The sequence below is a fragment of the Chiloscyllium plagiosum genome, chromosome 10 (genome assembly GCF_004010195.1).
Source record: "Chiloscyllium plagiosum isolate BGI_BamShark_2017 chromosome 10, ASM401019v2, whole genome shotgun sequence".
NCBI classification, from domain to species: Eukaryota; Metazoa; Chordata; class Chondrichthyes; order Orectolobiformes; family Hemiscylliidae; genus Chiloscyllium; species Chiloscyllium plagiosum.
Window position 1 is genome coordinate 64,519,296 of NC_057719.1, and position 19,745 is coordinate 64,539,040.

At 42.7% G+C, this 19,745-nt stretch overlaps 1 protein-coding gene across 7 annotated transcripts in view; it reads left to right on the plus strand.

Annotated features, from left to right (window-relative positions):
• The window catches only part of gpr176 (G protein-coupled receptor 176), a 189,007-nt gene that overhangs the window by 122,859 nt on the left and 46,403 nt on the right, over window positions 1–19,745 (plus strand). The window contains exon 1 of one of the 7 annotated variants that reach the window (XM_043697952.1): window positions 13,300–14,725. The exons of 5 other annotated variants lie outside the window; for them this stretch is intronic. In XM_043697952.1, coding sequence (XP_043553887.1) covers window positions 14,506–14,725 — 220 coding nt within the window. In that variant the 5' untranslated portion in view covers window positions 13,300–14,505. Of the gene's footprint in view, window positions 1–13,299; window positions 14,726–19,745 lie in introns of those variants that run through there. One more of the 7 variants, XM_043697960.1, reaches the window with a different exon arrangement.

Below are 19,745 nucleotides of genomic sequence, written 5' to 3' on the forward strand. Positions count from 1 at the left end.
GGGGTGTGGACCTGACCAGGTAGTCACGGAGGGAACGGTCTTTGCGGAAGGTGGAGAGGGGTGGGGAGGGAAATATATCCCTGGTGGTGGGGTCTGTTTGGAGGTGGTGGAAATGTCGGCGGATGATTTGGTTTATGGGAAGGTTGGTAGGGTGGAAGGTGAGCACCAGGGGGGTTCTGTCCTTGTTGCGGTTGGAGGGGTTGGGTCTGAGGGCGGAGGTGCGGGATGTGGACGAGATGTGTTGGAGGGCATCTTTAACCACGTGGGAAGGGAAATTGCGTTCTCTAAAGGGGGAGGCCATCTGGTGTGTTCTGTGGTGGAACTGCTCCTCCTGGGAGCAGATATGGCGGAGGCGGAGGAATTGGGAATACGGGGTGGCATTTTTGCAAGAGGTAGGGTGGGAAGAGGTGTAATCCAGGTAGCTGTGGGAGTCGGTGGGTTTGTAAAAAATGTCAGTGTCAAGTCGGTCGTCATTAATGGAGATGGAGAGGTCCAGAAAGGGGAGGGAGGTGTCAGAGAGGGTCCAGGTAAATTTAAGGTCAGAGTGGAATGTGTTGGTGAAGTTGATGAATTGTTCAACCTCCTCGCGGGAGCACGAGGTGGCGCCAAAGCAGTCATCAATGTAGTGGAGGAAGAGGTGGGGAGTGGTGCCGGTGTAATTACGGAAATCAACTGTTCTACGCAGCCAACAAAGAGACAGGCATAGCTGGGGCCCATACGTGTGCCCATAGCTACCCCTTTGGTCTGGAGGAAGTGGGAGGATTCGACGGAGAAATTGTTAAGGGTGAGGACCAGTTCGGCCAAACATATGAGAGTGTCGGTGGAAGGGTACTGTTGGGGACGTCTGGAGAGGAAGGCTCTCTGCCTTTATTCCTGATGAAGGGCTTTTGCCTGAAACGTCGATTTCGCTGCTCCTTGGATGCTGCCTGAACTGCTGTGCTCTTCCAGCACCACTAATCCAGATTCTAAACTAAGTAATGAGGTCAACAAATTAAATATAAACATATGTGCTATATTAAAGCATGAGATAAGACAGGCAATTAGTAACAAGAAATGAGGGTTCAAAAATGGCAGGCGTGGGCAGAAAAGCAACTAGGAATGCATAAATAATCAAGACTGAATGTTATGAAGACAATGGAAAATCAAAAATAAATGCTTTCATAAATGATAGCTTGCATTGAAATAGATAAATGTGATCTCATGGAGATATGGTTCCAGGATGATAAGGTCAATAATGTCTTAGATTAGATTAGATTGCAGCGTGGAAACAGGTCCTTCGGCCCAACAAGTCCACACCGTCCCGCCGAAGCGCAACCCACCCATACCCCTACATTTACCCCTTACCTCACACTATGGGCAATTTAGTATGGCCAATTCACCTGACCTGCACATCTTTGGAATGTGGGAGGAAACCGAAGCACCCGCGGGAAACCCACGCAGACACGGGGAGAACGTGCAAACTCCACACAGTCAGTCGCCTGAGGCGGGAATTGAACCCGGGTCTCTGGCGCTGTGAGGCAGCAGTGCTAACCACTGTGCCACCGTGCCGCCCATAATATTGAGGGATGTATGCCATTGAAGAAAAATAGAAGCTTGGTGAAAGGAAGGTTTGCACTGTTAATTAGAGATGGTATTTGTGCATTAGTTTGAGACCTTGATTATGGATATTAGGATGTAGAATTGGTTTGAGAGGAGATGAAGTATAGTAGAAGAAAGAAGTCACCGTTGAGAGTGGTCTATAGGACCTCTAAATGTAGGACATTTGTTTTGATTGGTTCTGGTTTGGATGTTGAACTGTTCCAAGCCAGTTGTAGATGTGCTTTCCAGGGTGTGTACTTTCCTGGATACTATCCCCCTGGCGGACCTCATTACAATCATTACACTCCTAATTCACATGTGTGTATGTGAATTACCAGTAACAAAAGATAAAATCAAAGACTCCGTTGATGCAATTTGATTCTATTATCATTCAAACGACCGGGATGCATTATTTTGAGACCCTTTTGCTGACTCAAGTCCACATACCGGCAGCAACTACGATGGCTCGCCAGCCTGAATCCTGAAGAAAATCTTAAGTATTTAGCCGAGGCTTGGTTTTGTTTTAGGGTTTTGCTGTGCACTGACCTAGAGTCCCTCTGTTCAGGATATGCCCTGAGTGAGACTATGCAGTTGTCCTCGCACAAGTGGTGTTCCTCAAGTTCAGTCGCACTGATGACGGTATCCACTTCAATTGACATACCCTGTAATCCACATTTTCTATTGGCGAAGCCAGTTGTAGTGCTTGTTTGAAGCCCATTTGAGCTTCAGCTAATAGGCGTATTTGCATGGCTACATCATTAATTCCACATACCAAACAGTCTCTCAGTATCTCACTAAGATTTCAACCAAAGTCACATGCCTCTGCCAATCATCTTAATCTCATCAAAAATCCCGACATGGATTCCCCTGGGTCTCAAACTGCTGAGAAAAACCCATAGCATCACAGAATTAGAGACAGCTTGGGATCATAATATTCCTTAACTAAATCTGTCAAATTTTGAAAGGTTTTTTTTCCTTTCTTTTTTTTCTATTTTTTTCTTTTTTTTAATTTAACCCCCACACTACCACCTAAGTGCGATAGTGCTTATTTTTTCCCCAGCACCCATGGTGTGTGTGTGCAGGTGTGAGACAAAAGAAAGACACAAAGTGCACAAATCTTTATTCAGTTTCCACCACCACGAAGATAGGAAAACAGCCGGGTGGCCAGTGACAAGCAGTGCCCTTCACATCAGAGGGCAGTGCTGTGTGATCAAAACAGTGAAGGGGAGGGTAGGGACTAAATCAAAATAGAGTTGGAGGGGGAAATAATGCACTCCACTCCCTGCGGCGCCCACCTCTCCCTGAACAACTCCAGGGTGTTGGTGGACACCGCGTGCTCCTTCTCCAAGGACACCCGGGCCCTAACGTAACCGCGGAAGAGGGGCAGGCAGTCGGCCCTAACGACCCCCTCCACGGCCCGCTGCCTCAACCTGTTGATGGCCAGTTTGGCCAGGCCCAGGAGCAAACCCACAAGGAGGTCTTCAGACCTGCCCTTCCTCCTCCGTACCGGGTGCCCGAAGATCAGGAGCGTGGGACTGAAGTGCAACCAAAAGCAGAGGAGGAGGTTTTTCAGAAAATCAAAAAGGGAGTGCAAACGCCCACACCCAATATACACGTGGTCCACGGACTCCACAGCGCCACAGAACAAGCAGTTGGGCTGGGAGTCCGTGAACCACCGCAATCTGCGGTTGCAGGGGACCGCTGCATGCAGCCCCCTCCACCCCAGATCCCCGAGAGAAAGGGGGAGGACTCCCACATAGAGAGCCCTCCACTGGGGATCCCCACTGCCCGGTGGCAAATGGGAACCCCAAGGCGTGTCCGGACGGTGGATGAGGGAGAAGAGGTGGATGCTGTGCAGCAGCAGTCTATATAAGGCCCGCCTTTTTACCCCCGGAAGGGAACAAAATTAAAATTCCGGAGGCGGCTCAGGTTGTGGGGCACAGGCTCCCGCGGGAAGTACGGGACCTTGGGGCCAATGTGAAATTCCGTCCGGGCTGAGGTGAGCGCGGATGGGATCTCACCGCATACCTGAGCGTCCTCCAACTAGTGCACTACGTCGGGTCCGAGCACCGCTGTTTTAAGGTGTCGGATGCCAGTGGCCACGTACTGGATGTCTACCGCTGCCCTGCTCGCTATGTCCTGTGGCAGCATCCAGCCCAGGCCCCCGGCACCCAGCACGTCCCCGACCCTGGTCACCCTCGCCGCCACGGCCCTCCCCTCCGAGAGCCACTCGAACCCGCGAGTACGGAGGTGCGGATTCCTGAGCAACGGCTCCCTGACGACAGCCGCTACTCCAGCCGGAGGGTAGGCACGACGCGATTCAACCATGTTCCAGACAGTGATCAGGTCCTGGTAAAAGGCAGACAGCGTCTTGAGAGCGACCTCCAAACCGTCATGGTCGACGAACAGGAGCTGCGTGTCGTAGTTGAGGCTACGCACCTGGCGGACAAAATACGTCGCCAGGGCGCACCACCTAGGAGGAGGCTCGACTTAAAGGTATCGCTGCAAGGTCTGAAGGTGGAACGTCGCGACTTGGGTGCGACACTCCTGTTTATATCTGTCAGCCAGGGCTCCCTATTGAACTAGGTTAACAGTCCCAATTGGGGAACTCATATTCTAAAAGGTTAACCTGGCTGACCTCATTACAATCATTGCACTCCTAATTCATTTGTTTGTATGACTGTACCAGTAACAACAGAGAAAATCAAAGACTCCGTTGATGCAATTTGATTCTATTATCATTCAAACAATTGGGATGCATTGTTTTGGTTTTTAATCTATTTTGTCCTTCTCATCCTGGATACTTCCTTTGTTTTATTGGAGATGATCCTCATAAATGAGACCATAGCTTCTCATATCCTTCAGATCAGTTTCACTGGCCTAGGTTATGGTCTCTCACCAGATAAACAAACTGCACATCTTTCTTTAAATTGCCTTTGTTAAATGCATCAAAACTGTACCACTACCTGAAAATAAATACTTAGCATATAAACACTGTGGAGATCGGAGGATAAGAATTTTGCAACAAGTAACTCAGCCCCACTCTCCCCAAAATCTACCTATACTCTACAAAACACAAGTCAGGAGTGTGATGGAATACTCCCCACTCGCCTGGATGGGTGCAGCTCCAACAACACTCAAGAAGCTTGACATCTAGGACCAAGCAGCTCATTAGTTTGACCCTCATTCGTCACCTTAAATACTCACTCCTTACACAGTTGGAGTATGGTATAGTTGTTGATTAGAATCCCTACAGTGTGGAAACAGGCCATTTAGCCCAACATGTCCACACTGATCCTCCAAAGAGTAACCCACCCAGACCCATTCCCCTACATTTAACCCTGACTAATGCACCTAACACTACAGACAATTTAGCATGGCCAATCCACCTAACCTGCACACCTTTGGACTGTGTGAGGAAACTGGAGCACCTGAAGGAAACCCACTCAGACACAGGGAGAATGTGCAAACTCCACACAGACAGTTGCCCAAGGCTGGAATCAAACCTGGGTCCCTGGTGCTGTGGGGCAAGCAGTGCTAACCACTAATTCACTGCGTCGCTGTATGGTGTATCCACACTTTACAAGATACATTGCAGCAACTCACCAAGGTTCCTTTGGCAGAACCAAGATGCAACCTAATGCCCAGCATGAGAGCAGCAAATGCATAGAAACTACACCACCTGCAGGTTTCCCTCCAAATTGCACACTATCCTGGCTTGGGGTTATACCACCATTCCTTCACTGTTGCTGGGTCAAATTCCTGAACTCCCAGTCAAAATTTCTGTGTTTGTCCCTACACATCAAGAATTTCAGTGGTTGTTAAGGGCAATTACGGATGGCTTATAAATGCCTGTCTAACAGCAATGCGTACAAACCGTGAAAGAAAAATAAGTTATACTTTTGTCATTTCTCTATCATTACTTTGTCATTTAACCCTGTCCGCCCTGTTCCTATCCTGCCTTTTCTTTTTATCCAAGTGCCTATAAACTATCTAGGGGGGCCAGTTGGCTGATGATTAGTGTGTGCTTCAGTATAGTGTCAACAGCATGAATTTGACTCTTGTTTTGGCTGAGGTAGTTAGACAGCTGGGAGTGTAAGATGGTGACGAACCACCACTACTTAAAATATTGTCAAAAGGTAGCTTAGGATAAAGCATGTGAAGACAATGAACATTATCACAGGACCTGCCTTGGGCCCAGAATACACAACATGACAATAGACTGAATCTTCCCATCCCCTGAATTATGTGGACATTGGTGACAAAGTTGCCAGAATTATGTGAGATTTGATAGTGAGGTGCTTCCCGCTGTTGAGAGTAAAATGTTCTAATGTGTGACCAAGTGTTGAATGGCTAGTGAGCTGCACATGGCCTACTTGCATCCACTAACATGCACTAACATCCTCATTATCACATCATCTTGCTTCACTGACTTGCAGCTTCCCATCTCTCTCCTGCTGAATAGGAACCAGATGCCAACAGTTCCTAACATGAAAGTCAAAGCAGTAACCAGTGATTCCAGCTTACTGTTTGCGCATTTAGACCTCCATCAGTCACAGATATCTAGGGGTATACTCTCACAGTCGGCGCCTGTACATACAAAGTAGAGATGCAGGATGCCAAATACTCTCTGTCCGACATTTCCCGGAACAAATTAAAGAAATTTCAGGGCATCTACAGGCTTGCAGTGCTTGAGCAGGTGCAAGGAAGATGTTAAAGATGGCGCTGGTGCCAGGAATCGTGAGAGGTCCCAGTGGTGATCAGTATCTCTACCTGTGGCGAGTGGGAGAATGTGACTCACGATGCACATGGAGCATGGTGCATAGATAATAAGGTGGGCTTGGGAATATAGCACAAGAAAACTCTTTTGGGTTCACAGAAAGAATCTCACTGAAACTCATAAAATTGACACTTAGATGCTTTTTGGTAAGATTTTGTACAATGCTTGTCTCTTTTATTCCTCAATAATTTAATTCTGTGGTCCTTCTTGACTCTCCTGATTCTTATTTTTGCTTAAGGTGACCTGTTCTACAATCTTTGTCTATAACGACTACTAACACATGTTTGATAACAATTCTCATATTTTGTCCGTAGTTAAAGTTTGGACAGAAAATGTCTCTGCTTATAATTAGCCACAAATGTGTTGCACATTTTGGACAAATTCATTATGGACCTCTGATAAAATAAGAAATTATTTCTCCAATAACTTGGAGAATTCAGAAGCACAAAGCTGCATAATCCATCAACTCTTACAAAACATTCCCATTCTTTGAACAAATATTTACTCCTTTCCCAACATTACAACTGCTTCTTTTCAGAGGAGAACTGGAATTGAGTATCACATTTACTTGTTAATAGGAAATAATATTTTTCCTTGAAGCATGGATTTTCTTGCTGGGTGAGTAATGATTCTTTCATGATAATGTCAAATCTAAAAGACTGGTGTTAGATGACCTTTAGGTTGTTCCATCATGCTGAGTCAACATGCTGTACACAGTCTCTCGAGTCAGTCGTCAGGTTGTAACGTCTTTTGTCCTCAGATACTGTGTGTAGTAACATCAGTGAAAAGGGCAGCAGCATTTTAAAAGAGATAATTTGTTCATAGTCACATACTAAAGGAGTACATTTTGTGAAGAAATTCATTCTTTATGGTAGAGTGTAGTAAATTCTGTCTTTTCACATGTGTTCGACGAGTGTTGGATTTAATCTTGAAGCTGTGAATTGATGAAGCCCAATATTCCTACCATGTGTACAACTGTGAAAAGATGCAGATCATCATTCTTCAGAAAATTCAGGAGATTTAGACTACTTGTGTTGCTATGGATACACAAATATCACACAGAGTTATGTGTAAAATCGTAATGCAATGGGCAGAAAGATGGATTTGGAGTAATTGGACTCAAATGTGCGCCTTCTAAGGTTAACTGATGACAGCATGATTGATCTTCTATAACAATTACATCCATTAGTGCTATGAAGCTTTTTTCATATTCACAAACTGACTTGATGTCATTCTTATCCAGGAAGATTATTTTGGTTTAAATGTTGACAACATTGCAGTTGATTTCAGATCTTCAAGCTACAGGTTGTTCTGATATAATGTGCATTCCTTTAATGCGAATTTGCTGTAATGCGATTGACGAACTGAGAACACTGTTTCTAAAGCATGAACTTTTAAAACATGTGTTGTCTATAACAGCGATTACAGTGCCAACACCTTAAGCACTGTTTCTAAAGCGTGATTTTTCTATAATGCAGCATTGCACAAGAATACAACCATTGTGATATAGAAGAACTACCTGTATTATCTATTCTAGGTGCTACCTGCTAATATTGATCATGGCATCACAAGAATTGACAACACCATTTAAACTGAGCCATAGAGCTTGGTAATTATTTTCTTATACAAAGGTGGGAGATAGACGATAGAATTCTCCTAAAATATTTCATGCCTCCATAAAACAATTCCTGGACAACACCAAGGTTTGAGCTGACGAGGTGCAAGTTTCATTTGTGCAACACAGTTCAAACATTGACTGCCTCCAAAATTAGATTGTTTAACCATCTCGCCTTAACATTCAATTACTGTACGTTCAATTACATTCAATTACTGTACTTCCAATGCTGTTGCCCACAATTGCATAAACGTCATATTAAAAAAGAAAAGAACTTTTATCAAGGAGGTTTGGTGAATCATTAACAAGATTTGCAACAGTAATCTATCAAGGTTCCGTGGACAACCTGCCAAATCTGTGACCACTACTACCTAGAAGAAAAAAGCCGTCAGGTACATGGGAACACCACCACCTGTAGGTTCCCCTCCAAGTCACTCAGAATCCTGGCTTGGAAATGTATTGCTGATCTTTCAGTCTCACTGGGTTGAAACCCTGGAACTTGCTCACAAACACCATTGTGGTTGCTACCTACACCAAGTGGACTGCAGGAGTTCAAGAAGGGAGCACATTGTCATCTTCTCAAAAGCAACTAGGGAAGAGCAATAAACGCTGGCATAGCCAGCGATGCCGAAATTATATGAATGAATTTTTTTAAAAACTGCAACAGGTAAAATGATATTTTTACATGTATCCAAAGCTTTCAAAGCATTCTTTTAATTGTCTCCTCAACTGCCAGATCATTCAAGTAAACTGGTCAGTCAGTGCCTAAAACAGATCATTCAGCCAATTATTGCATTGATATTTATGATGTTCACTGAACCCATATCTTTTTGCCATGTTTCCAATATTACAAAGGTGACTACACTTCAAATGTACTTAATATCATAGAGTTATACAGTATGGAAACAGACCCTTTGGTCCAACTCGTCCATGTTGACCAGATATCCTAAATTAATCTATTTGCCAACACCTGGCCCATATCCCTCTAAACCCTTCCCATTTGTGTACCCATCTGTGTACCCATCCAGATGTCTTTTAATTGATTGTAAAGTGCTTATGGCATTTAGAGATGAAAAATATTTTGTAAATACATTTTTTTTTAAAAAAAGAATAAATTCTGTGTGGTTCTGAAGTTTTGTTTTTATCTCTCTTATTTCAATCGCAAGTTTTTTTTAATATTTTGCTGTCTGTTAGCATAATAAGTAGATTTATTGAGCCGAAGACAACAATTTCAAAACTCATATATTAAATAGGCTTCTGGATATTAATTATTTTATCATCAGACAATTATTGAAGTTTCTCCCAAGAGATCATTCTGAGCTTCCTGCATCATTGCAGCTAAAGTATGTGATATTTACAGTAGTAGTAAGGAACTATAATACCTTCAACATGTAACAGACAGAAATCAAAATTCAACAACCTTAACTAAAAATATTGAACAAACAGCTACTCAATCAGCTCGAGAAATGTTGTTATACCTCCGTAATTGAATTCACTGCACTTCAAAAGTAATTTATTGGGTGTGAACACTACTTTAGAGAATTTTGATTGTGCATACAATGCTAGGAAAATGACTTTCATTTACATATCACTTTATATCATCCCAGGTTACACCAAGGCACAAACAATGAAATGGTTTTGAAAAGCAATCACTGTTTTAATGTGAAAAATGTAACAGAAAAAAACATACACAGTAAGGCCATACTGTTATGGTCCCAGCTGATGTTAACACTGGACACGTTAAATTTCAAAGTGAAAGCTAGCTTGTTGGATCCTAGTTTTCATTTAATATGGAGGTAATTTACTGTGCACATTTATAAGAGGCTGTCAGCATACTATCATAAAAAGAATAAAGTAGTTATTACACAAGAAGAAAAAAATGAACTATGTTACCCTAAATAAAAAAGTTGGAAAAGCTTAATTACAAAAATCAATAAAAGGCTGAATTCATTCTATTCCATTTATCTGTGCAATATCCTTAAAAACATCCAAATTGCAAAGAGTCACACTATCTCCACACTAAGACTTCTCTCTTAGAACGGCATGGCTGCAACTGGTTTCTTTTTTGGTGAATTTCTGCACATTCAATACATGCTATTGTTCTTCTTTGGTGGTCAGTTAGCTCAGCTGGCTCAGTGAGGACTGCAGATGCTGGAGATCAAACACACAGGTTCCCGAAACTCAGTTTCCAGCAGTTTTGTTTTGCTGGATTTCTTATTAGACTGTTTAACACTTCAGCCTTTACTCCCTTGCACACCCATGCAGCATTTCATTGAGGGTCATGAGTCATAGAGGTGTACAGCACGGAAACAGGCCCTTCGGTCCAACTTGTCCATGCTGACCTGACTGACTTTCTGAATTATTTTGATATTTTGTGTCCTGAACACATCACAATTTTTTTCTAAACTTCTTCATGCACTGGAATATCTCCCACTCTTCCCTTCAATGGTGTAAAACATCATAAAATACACAGGTTTTCAAATTTCTGGGCACCAATCCACAAGAACAATTGTTTCTTAATTGTGTGCCAAATTAGAATCAAGATGCAGTTCAAGCATTTCTTTTTGCTTTTTCTGTTTCCATGGCTGTAGGATAAATGATGCTGGTAGTATCTGCTTTAATATGATTGTGAGATTCTTTCCGTTGTCCAGATTTAGTAGGAACAACCCGTGCTTTATAAAAAGCTACATCTAAGGTGCTTTTACTTTATGTGATAAATCTATAGCACTGTCTGACTCCATTTATTATCCAAGCAACATGTTGATGATAGTATTCAAGATTGATGTACCTTGAATTTTTTTCTTCTAAATTTAGTTTAATTTCAAATGTAAAGTGATGATCAATATAAAATTAATTTGCTCAGTAAGAATGATAAAGCTATGGTGCTTAAGTGTTTATTATTAGCAAGAGTTTTTTTTAACATCTCCCCAGCTAATCCAATGCACCTTTGTTTTATGTTACAGGTTATATGACATCGCTGTGAGCAAACGCAGAAGTTAGGCATTATTTTACCATTCTTTAATTGCTCAGCAATGGCTGTTTGGCGAAGTATTGACTTTTCTGGCACAATGTTCACAATCTGTCTGTATCATATTCATTAAGTAGCTAAATCTGGTGTTGATTAACAGATTGGATCATTTGAAGTATTTGTTTATAGCGTAAAAATGCAGACAACCTGCAATGTTAGTTTGTAAACACGCAAAGAAGGCAAACTGAATAACGTGAGTTACATCAACTCTGTCCCACTGGTGATAATTTGGAACCAATACCACATCTAGTCGTTGAGGTGAATAGCTTGGTTGCAGGGAAGCAACTAAGTTAAAGGGGAGGAAGATAAACACTTGAAGAATAAAGGACTAGAAGGATACCTTGATAGGTTTTTATGAAAATGGGTGGGAGGAGGTTTGAATGGAGCAAAAATGCTGCTTTATGCTGATTTGGCTGAATAGTTTGTTTCTGAGTTGTAAATTTGAGCTAATTCTATATCTACAAGTCCTGCTCCTTCATCGTCTTCAATCAAATCTCTTCAAGGTCTATGCTTTAGCAAAAGGTCCCAACTGTATGAACATATCGAAAAGGAACTTGGAGATGTGTTCTTACCTTTGACTTTTTTCTAGACAGTGTTGAACTTTTGCAATCCTGAAGCTGTACACATCCCAGCAAATGGCTATTATTTCATCAAACTGCTGAGTTGAGACCCATAGTTGCTGGAAACATGTCAGAAGACAGGTCATCTCTGTAGCATACCCTGCTTTTGAGTAGCTTTAGTATCCATGCTAATGATGTGACTGGTGAAGTCACACTTTTCATTTGTATTTTCCAAAGGTTTTTTTTAGGTATGGACTCAATGATAATGATGCCACTGAATGTTAAGTGGGAGGCGGAAGGTTAGAATCTCTCATTGGCACTATTGCTTGGCAATTATGAGGCATGCATTCTACTTGTCACTTACCAATTAAAGGTTGGATATACGCCAAGCCTTGAAACAAGCAGGCATGAGCTACTTTGATATCTAGGATATGCGAATGGGAACTGAACACTGTGAAATCATCAGTGAACATCCTCATTCTGACCCTATGCCAGAGTCACTGGTGAAGCAATTGAAGATGATTAAGCCTAGGACACTGTTCTGAGCATTTCCTAGGTGAAAGTGGGGACTGCAGATGCTAGAGATCAGAGCCCAGATTAGAGTGGTGCGGGACAAGCACAGCAGGTCAGACAGCATCTGAGGAGCAGGAAAATCGACATTTTGCGCAAAAGCCCTTCATCAGGAATTTCCTGTCAAAGTGTCCAGGAGCTGAAGTGTTTGACCTCAGTCACAAATTTCTTTTATTGCGCCAGGTATGGCTCCCAAGCACTGTAAGAAATTTCATCCTTATCGCTGTTGAACTGTTTTATTTGGGGACCTTGGTTTCACATTTGGAATTCACCTAGTGTCCCTGTTGAGATCAAAATTGCAATGAGATCTAGCACCTAATGGTTCCGACAGAACCCAAGTGAGCGTTGGTGAGCTGATTATAGGTTATTGCGGCAAGTGTACTTTCTATGATTCCTTTAATCACTTTGCTGATAACCAAGAGTAGACACGTCTGGCAAGTGATTGACCGGACTGGATTTCTCCTGGGTTGAATGGGTAAAACATTTCAGTTCTTGTCGTTTTTTTTATCATTCTTAAATGGGCAAAATTTCTTTGGACAATCTTCAGCATCAATGGGTAGGTAAAAACAATGACTGCAGATGCTGGAAACCAGATCCTGGATTAGTGGTGCTGGAAGAGCACAGCAGTTCAGGCAGCATCCGAGGAGCAGTAAAATCGACGTTTCGGGCAAAAGCCCTTCATCAGGAATACAGGCAGAGAGCCTGAAGGGTGGAGAGATAAGTGAGAGGAGGGTGGGGGTGGGGAGAAAGTAGCATAGAGTACAATAGGTGAGTGGGGGAGGGGATGAAGGTGATAGGTCAGGGAGGAGAGGGTGGAGTGGATAGGTGGAAAAGAAGATAGGCAGGTAGGACAAGTCATGGGGACAGTGCTGAGCTGGAAGTTTGGAACTGGGATGAGGTGGGGGAAGGGGAAATGAGGAAACTGTTGAAGTCCACATTGATGGCCTGGGGTTGAAGTGTTCCGAGGCGGAAGATGAGGCGTTCTTCCTCCAGTTGTCTGGTGGTGAGGGAGCGGCGGTGAAGGAGGCCCAGGACCTCCATGTCCTCGGCAGAGTGGGTCCTTTGCAATTCTGAGTGTGGCCCTCAGCTGAGGCAGGGCTGACTGTAGAGAGGTTAGGTGCCGGTGCATTGCTGCAAGCGTGGAGCGGAGGATCTTGAAGGAGAACCGTTGCTGGTGTTTGTGAATGCTGTGCTCTTCCAGCACCACTAATCCAGGATCAATGGGTAGATGCCGGTGTTGTATTCCAACAGTTTTGCTGGAGGCGTGGCCAATTTTAAAACCTTGATCTACAGCTTTCAGCTAGAATACAGCACAAAACCCATAAATATTGCTGATTCTTACTTTCAGGCGGAGTGAATCTCTGCAAACAGTACAAATATGTTCTCCAGAAAGTATCAGAAATATTAAATTTCCACACATATCTGTTTAATGATTGGTGTTAGAGTTTGTTGTTCTCTAGATATTTATTCAAGGAGGATCCGTTGATTTAATGTCCACAACTGCATGTCTAAGTTAAGATAATGCAGGTAATAATGGGAAGGTCTCTCCATGACTGAACAGATTCTGAAATTAAAAAAAACCCAGTAAATCTCGATGAATGTTCGAATACTTCTTTTCTTGGATAAAATAGTGCCTCTAGGGTTTGGAGTTTGAACAGCGTCCTTTTTTGACCTGATGAAGAATTATGATGGACTTATATCGGCTGGCGTTGGCGAATAAAATTAGACGGAGACAATGCCTCTTTCAGAGAAAAAAAAGCCGTTGTTTTGCTACCAGGTTTTCTTAAATATTGCTCTGGAAGAAAAGAAAAAGTGCTTTTGAATAGAGTCACTGGAGAGGAGAAGCTGTTTTGCTGGCGCCGTGTTCCAGTAATGCAGTCAAATAAATCCGTGCTGTTCTGGGTGATGCAGGGGAGCCCATGCAGAAGCAGCGTGTGGAGATATTCACCGTGGGCGAAGGGAGAATTCGCAGTGAAAGACTAGAGGTGGGCAAACACCCAGAGTGAAAGGTGCAGCAGGACTGAAAGGAGAGGGATGGAATGGGTGAAATGAAAGTAGTTTCTCTCTCTCTCTCTTCTTTTCTGTCTCCCCTTTACACTGTCGTCACCAGGCAACCGATTTCTGACGAATTTTATTCCCGCCTGTGCAGTGGTCTTGTGGATGGTACAGTAACCAGCTTGGGGCGAACTGCAACTGGAACTGGGCAACTGCTGGACGCTGCTTTAGAATTGGTTCATCTCTCTTGGCGAGAATAGTAAAAGGGGGAGGGATATTAGTTTTTTGTTGTGGGTGGGGAGAATCTCTGTTTTGGTGCCCCCCCCCCCCCCCTCCTCCTCCTCCTCTGCGAGATGTTTGGGTGGGGGTGAAGTTGACGATGTCACACACGGAAGCTGCAAGTACCATGGAGCCGAACGCGAGCTCCCCTGTGAGCTGGAGCTCAGACACCAGGGCAGCCGAGCTCAGTAACCTCAGTGACGGCAGCACCTCGGGAGGGAGCCAGCCCCCCGCCAGCCTGCGGCAGCACACCGAGGTGCAGAGCTACCGAGACTTCACAACCTGGGTGCAAATCCTCATCTTCATCGGCTCGGTCCTGGGTAAGTGGCCGCTGCCCCCTGCACACACGCTGACACAGCACTCAGCTCACACATGGAACCCAGGACTCGACTAGCCACACACTCCATCTGTTTAAATTTCATGCAACTCATTTGTCTTTTTTTTAATCCTCCCTCACCCCATAAAATGTGCAATGTGTGGATTTGATGGATGGTGATAGGAGGTCGACGTTATGGAGAAACGCACACCTCAGTTGGGAATGTTGAATCTCTGGGAGTTGCCTGTGTACGCTTGTCGCCGGTTGAAATGGGATGAACAAAACTGGTGATGCATGCAGATCCTGCTGGTGCCCCGTGTCTGCGCGCTTTCGGGTGCATTTTGTTATTGTACAGACTGTTAGCTGCACAGAAAGTGTCGGCTGTCGGGTACTGCAGTTCAGTCCAGCAGATCCACCCCACTTCCAACTAACCTCTTGTCAAGGTGTTAATTCCAGCATCAAAAGGCGCAGGACAATCCCCTGCCCGCTTGACCCTCCTCCTGCCCACCACCACACACCTCCATTGGTAGTCAGCAGGCCTCTCCTGTAGAAAGGCACAGCTACTGCTGGAAAATACAAGTTACTTAGGAATTAGGAACAAGAATAGGCCACTCAGGCTCCCTCGAGTCTGCTGTCCCATTCAATAATACCAAGGCTGATTTATTGCTCCACGTTTACCCTTACCCTGTTCTATTCACCACTCCTGTCCCCCCGCTTTAATGTTAGTTAAAACTTGCATTTATATAGTGTCTTTCAAATAATTTTATATAAACGCAATAAATTCATTTACAGTGTGGTCACTTGGAAAAAAAACAACCTTTTTTGTACAAAAACAGAAATTCATGGAAAAGCTCAGCAGATCTGGCAGCATATGTGGAGCGAAATCAGAATTAACGGTTGGGGTCACTTAAAATGTTAACTCTGATTTCTCTCCGCAGATGCTGCCAGACCTGCTGAGCTTTTCCAACAATTTATGTTTTGGTTACAGCATCTGCAGTTCTTCTGATTTTTATTATTCTTTTGTACATGCACAGTACATTTTTCTTTGTTCCTAGAAAAACAAAGTGTGTGATACTTTAAAATTAACCCTCACATTAATTGCTCTGTTCAAGTATGAGCACAATCAGACAAGAATAGTAACAAAACAGGAGTATTCTATGCAGAAAGAAGAGTTTTCATTTTAAAGATTCAGTTTATCACATCAGAACATCCTAAACATTTAACAGCCAATGAAATATGGTTTTAATTATGATGTTGAAACTTTAACAACCAATTTGTACACAGCAATGAGCTAATGGACAGATAAGCTGTAAGATCTGGAAATTTTTTTTCCTTTCGGCTTTTTTTCTTTTATTTCTGCTGTTTTAAAAGCATTTATTGTTATTTTGTTGTTTTGTTTAATTGTCATTTTGTGACCAAGATAGCGCTGGTGAATGGCGACCTTTTACACTTTTCATTGTACTCCTGCTTTCCTATACTTGAGCACATGTGACAATAAATCTAATTCTCATTTTACTTCCAGTGATGTTGTTTGAAAGATAGATATCATGCATGCCATCAGGGATAACTCTCTCATAAATCCATTGCCCAATTTTGACTGTCTACTTATAAGCAGTTCAGCTTTGTGCAGTGAAAAGTCAGTTTGAAAATCTGATTGATTGGGAATCATCAGCAAAGACCCTCAAATTTGAGATAAGCCAGGAGATGAAATAATACCATGGTCTGGAGTTTCTCTTTTGATTCCTCCATTTTTGTTCCAGAGCACTTTTTGCCTGAAAATGGCTAAACCAATCGAAAAGGTAGCCTATTGCCATGCTATTTGATGCTGAATTTAACACTTAGGCAAAACCTATGTTTTTACTGATGGGAATCTGCTAGATATGCTGCAAAGCCCACTGAGCTACAGCTAAGTCTCTTTGTACAACTAGCCATCTCTGTACTTTGTTCATTAAACCATAATTTCAATTGGTGTTGTCCATTGTTGAAGAAAGATTTGCATTTATAAAGTATCTTTCAAGACATCCCAAAGCTCTTCATTTTTTTTTGAAGTGTAGTCATTGAAATGACATCCATTTACTCATCCAGACATCTCACAATACATTCATGAACCATGTATATTTTACAGCAAGTTGGAACACTGCAAATTGAATTTCTGTGATCTTTCGCCTTGCACTTGGAGCTGGTACCTCTACAGAACTGACCATATTCTCAAATCTAATTCATCACTGTAACAAGATTCTGCTCCCAATGCCCATTTGTGGAACATCGAGTAGGATTTTACAATCGAGCTCCTTTAGAGTGTAAATGCACTAATACACACACATTAATAAAAAAAGACCTCTGAATAAATTTTCTTAATTTACTCAGAAACTAATGTGTTGAATGTGACTTATGGCACTGAGTATAACGGCAAGGAATCTATGTTAAATTTTTATAAAACACTGGCTTGATGTCAACAGGAATATTTGTCTATTTAGACCTTAATGCCATACTTTACAAGAGGTTTGAAGATACTTGAGAGTGTGCGGAAAATGTTAATGAGAATCATTCCAGGGTGTGGAAATTCAGTTACATAAATAGATTGGAAAAATTGAGACTGCCTCCTTGACAAAGAGAAGTTTGAGACCAGATTTGATCAAGGCATTCAAAATCATGATGAGAGGCCTGGGCAGAGGGAATTGGATAAACTGGATGTGACTCATTAATAAAGCAGCAACTAATTTGTCATCATGGTGCTGCATTTTGGGAAAGCAAATCTTAGCAGGACTTATACACTTAATGGTATGGTCCTAGGGTGCTGAACAAAGAGACCTTGGAGTGCAGGTTCATAGCTCCTTGAAAGTAGTCACAGGTAGATAGGGTAGTAAAGAAGGCGTTTGGTATGCTTTCCTTGATTGGCCAGAGTATTGAGTACAGGAGTTTGGAGGTCATGTTGCGGCTGTACAGGACTTTGGTTAGGCCACTTTTGGAATATTGTGGACAATTCTGGTCTTCCTATCTGAAAGATATTGTGAAACTTGAAAGGGTTCAGAAAAGATTTACAAGGTTGTTGCCAGGGTTAGAGGATTTGAGCTATAGGGAAAGGTTGAATAGTCTAGGGGAGTTTTCCCTGGAGCATCGGAGGCTGAGGGGTGACCTTATAGAGGTTTATAAAATCATGAGGGACATGGATAGGATAAATAGACAAAGTCTTTTCCCTCTGATGGGGGAGTCCAGAACTAAAGGGCATAGGTTTAGGGTGAGAGGGGAAAGATATAAAAGAGACCTAAGAAGCAACCTTTTCATGCAGGAGTGGTACGTGTATGGAATGAGCTGCCAGAGGAAGTGGTGGAGGCTAGTACAATTGCAATATTTAAGAGGCATTTGGATGGGTATATGAATAGGAAGGGTTTAGAGGGATATGGGCCAGGTGCTGGCAGGTGGGACTAGATTGGGTTGGGATATCTGGACGGGTTGGACCGAAGGGTCTGTTTCCATGCTGTACATCTCTATGACTATGACTCTATGTACTTCAAACTTGTACAGGTACAGATTTAATAAAGAAATATATATCTTTCGCGGAAAGTCTTTGTTTTAGCGTTTACGTTATAAAAATTAGGTGAAGCTATTGAAAGATATTGATTAACTGCTCACTTAGAAATAGGACAGTATGTCATTGAAAATGGGAGGCAATGGCACAATACTGGAGTTGTTCCAATGGCATTGTTCACCAGGGTGTTACTGAGTGGATGGAATGTCTTCTGAGCCAGGCTGTCAGCCAATTTGAGAAGCAAATCATGGCCCTTTGATGCCCATAGTATTTATTTTTCCCTAATAACCATTTAGTTTTTGCCATGTTTGGATTTACTGGATTTTCCAGTTGAAGTGATTTCAAAGTTAAACTCCCATCTCTTTCTGTATGGCTGAGAGGAGGAACAAGAGTGAACCACAAATTCAGTCTTGATTACTACTGTGCTGACTGCTTTCTACCTGACAGCCAACCCTTCCAGCCCTCAGAGATGAGAGCCTTTCTTCCACAATATTACTTTGTTGAGCCTGGAGAATGACCTCCTTCCAATGTTGCAGTATTAAAGCTGCTGGAGAGCCGGCTATCTCCTACCGCAGTCCACTGCTCAAAATGAACCAATTCTACAAGACATTGAGGCATCTGGTAACCACATTATGTTTGCTCAGGCATAGAAGGAAAATTAATCCTTCTAATTTACTCTGAGGCTTTCCTGAACATCCGCTGTAATCGGTGGAAGATTAAAAGAATCAATTTTTTTTTAAGTATATATAAATAGAGTTGACTCTGATCTTGAACCAGAATTAAGGAGACACCTTATAAATTGTTTATTAGCCTTCCATTGATTTTAACCCAACTTGGAAGCCACCCAGATTCTGTCCCTGATTCTGTTCCACAGGAGCAGTGGAAAAATTGGATAGTGTAAGAAGTGTTGATCTGGCTCCTCATCTGACCGTTATCCATTGTTGTGTATTTTCCCTGTGAAGATTGCACATTAATATAATTTACTTCTGATCAATTCTAACTCTTTATAAGGTGCCTGTTGATTTTTAGTGTTACTGCTATTCATACGTATTCTTCGAATTGATGGATGTTAGATAGCTCTGGCATTTAAAACACTCTTCTGAAACAAGTGAGTCCTTCTTTGGTAAAGCTTCATAGAGACTAGTAGGTCCGTTTTCTTGATGGTTTTAAAATGTGTTCTTTGAGATTGTGTGACACTGTCAATCTCAATTTATCCTGAGGTAGAGCTGAAAATGTGTTGCTGGAAAAGCGCAGCAGGTCAGGCAGCATCCAACGAGCAGGAGAATCGATGTTTCGGGCATGAGCCCTTCTTCAGAAATGAGGAAAGTGTGCCAAGCAGGCTAAGATAAAAGGTAGGGAGGAGGGACTTGGGGGAGAAGCGTTGTAAATGTGATAGGTGGAAGGAGGTTAAGGTGAGGGTGATAGGCCGGAGTGGGGTGGGGCGGAGAGATCAGGAAGAAGATTGCAGGTTAGGAAGGTGGTGCTGAGTTCGAGG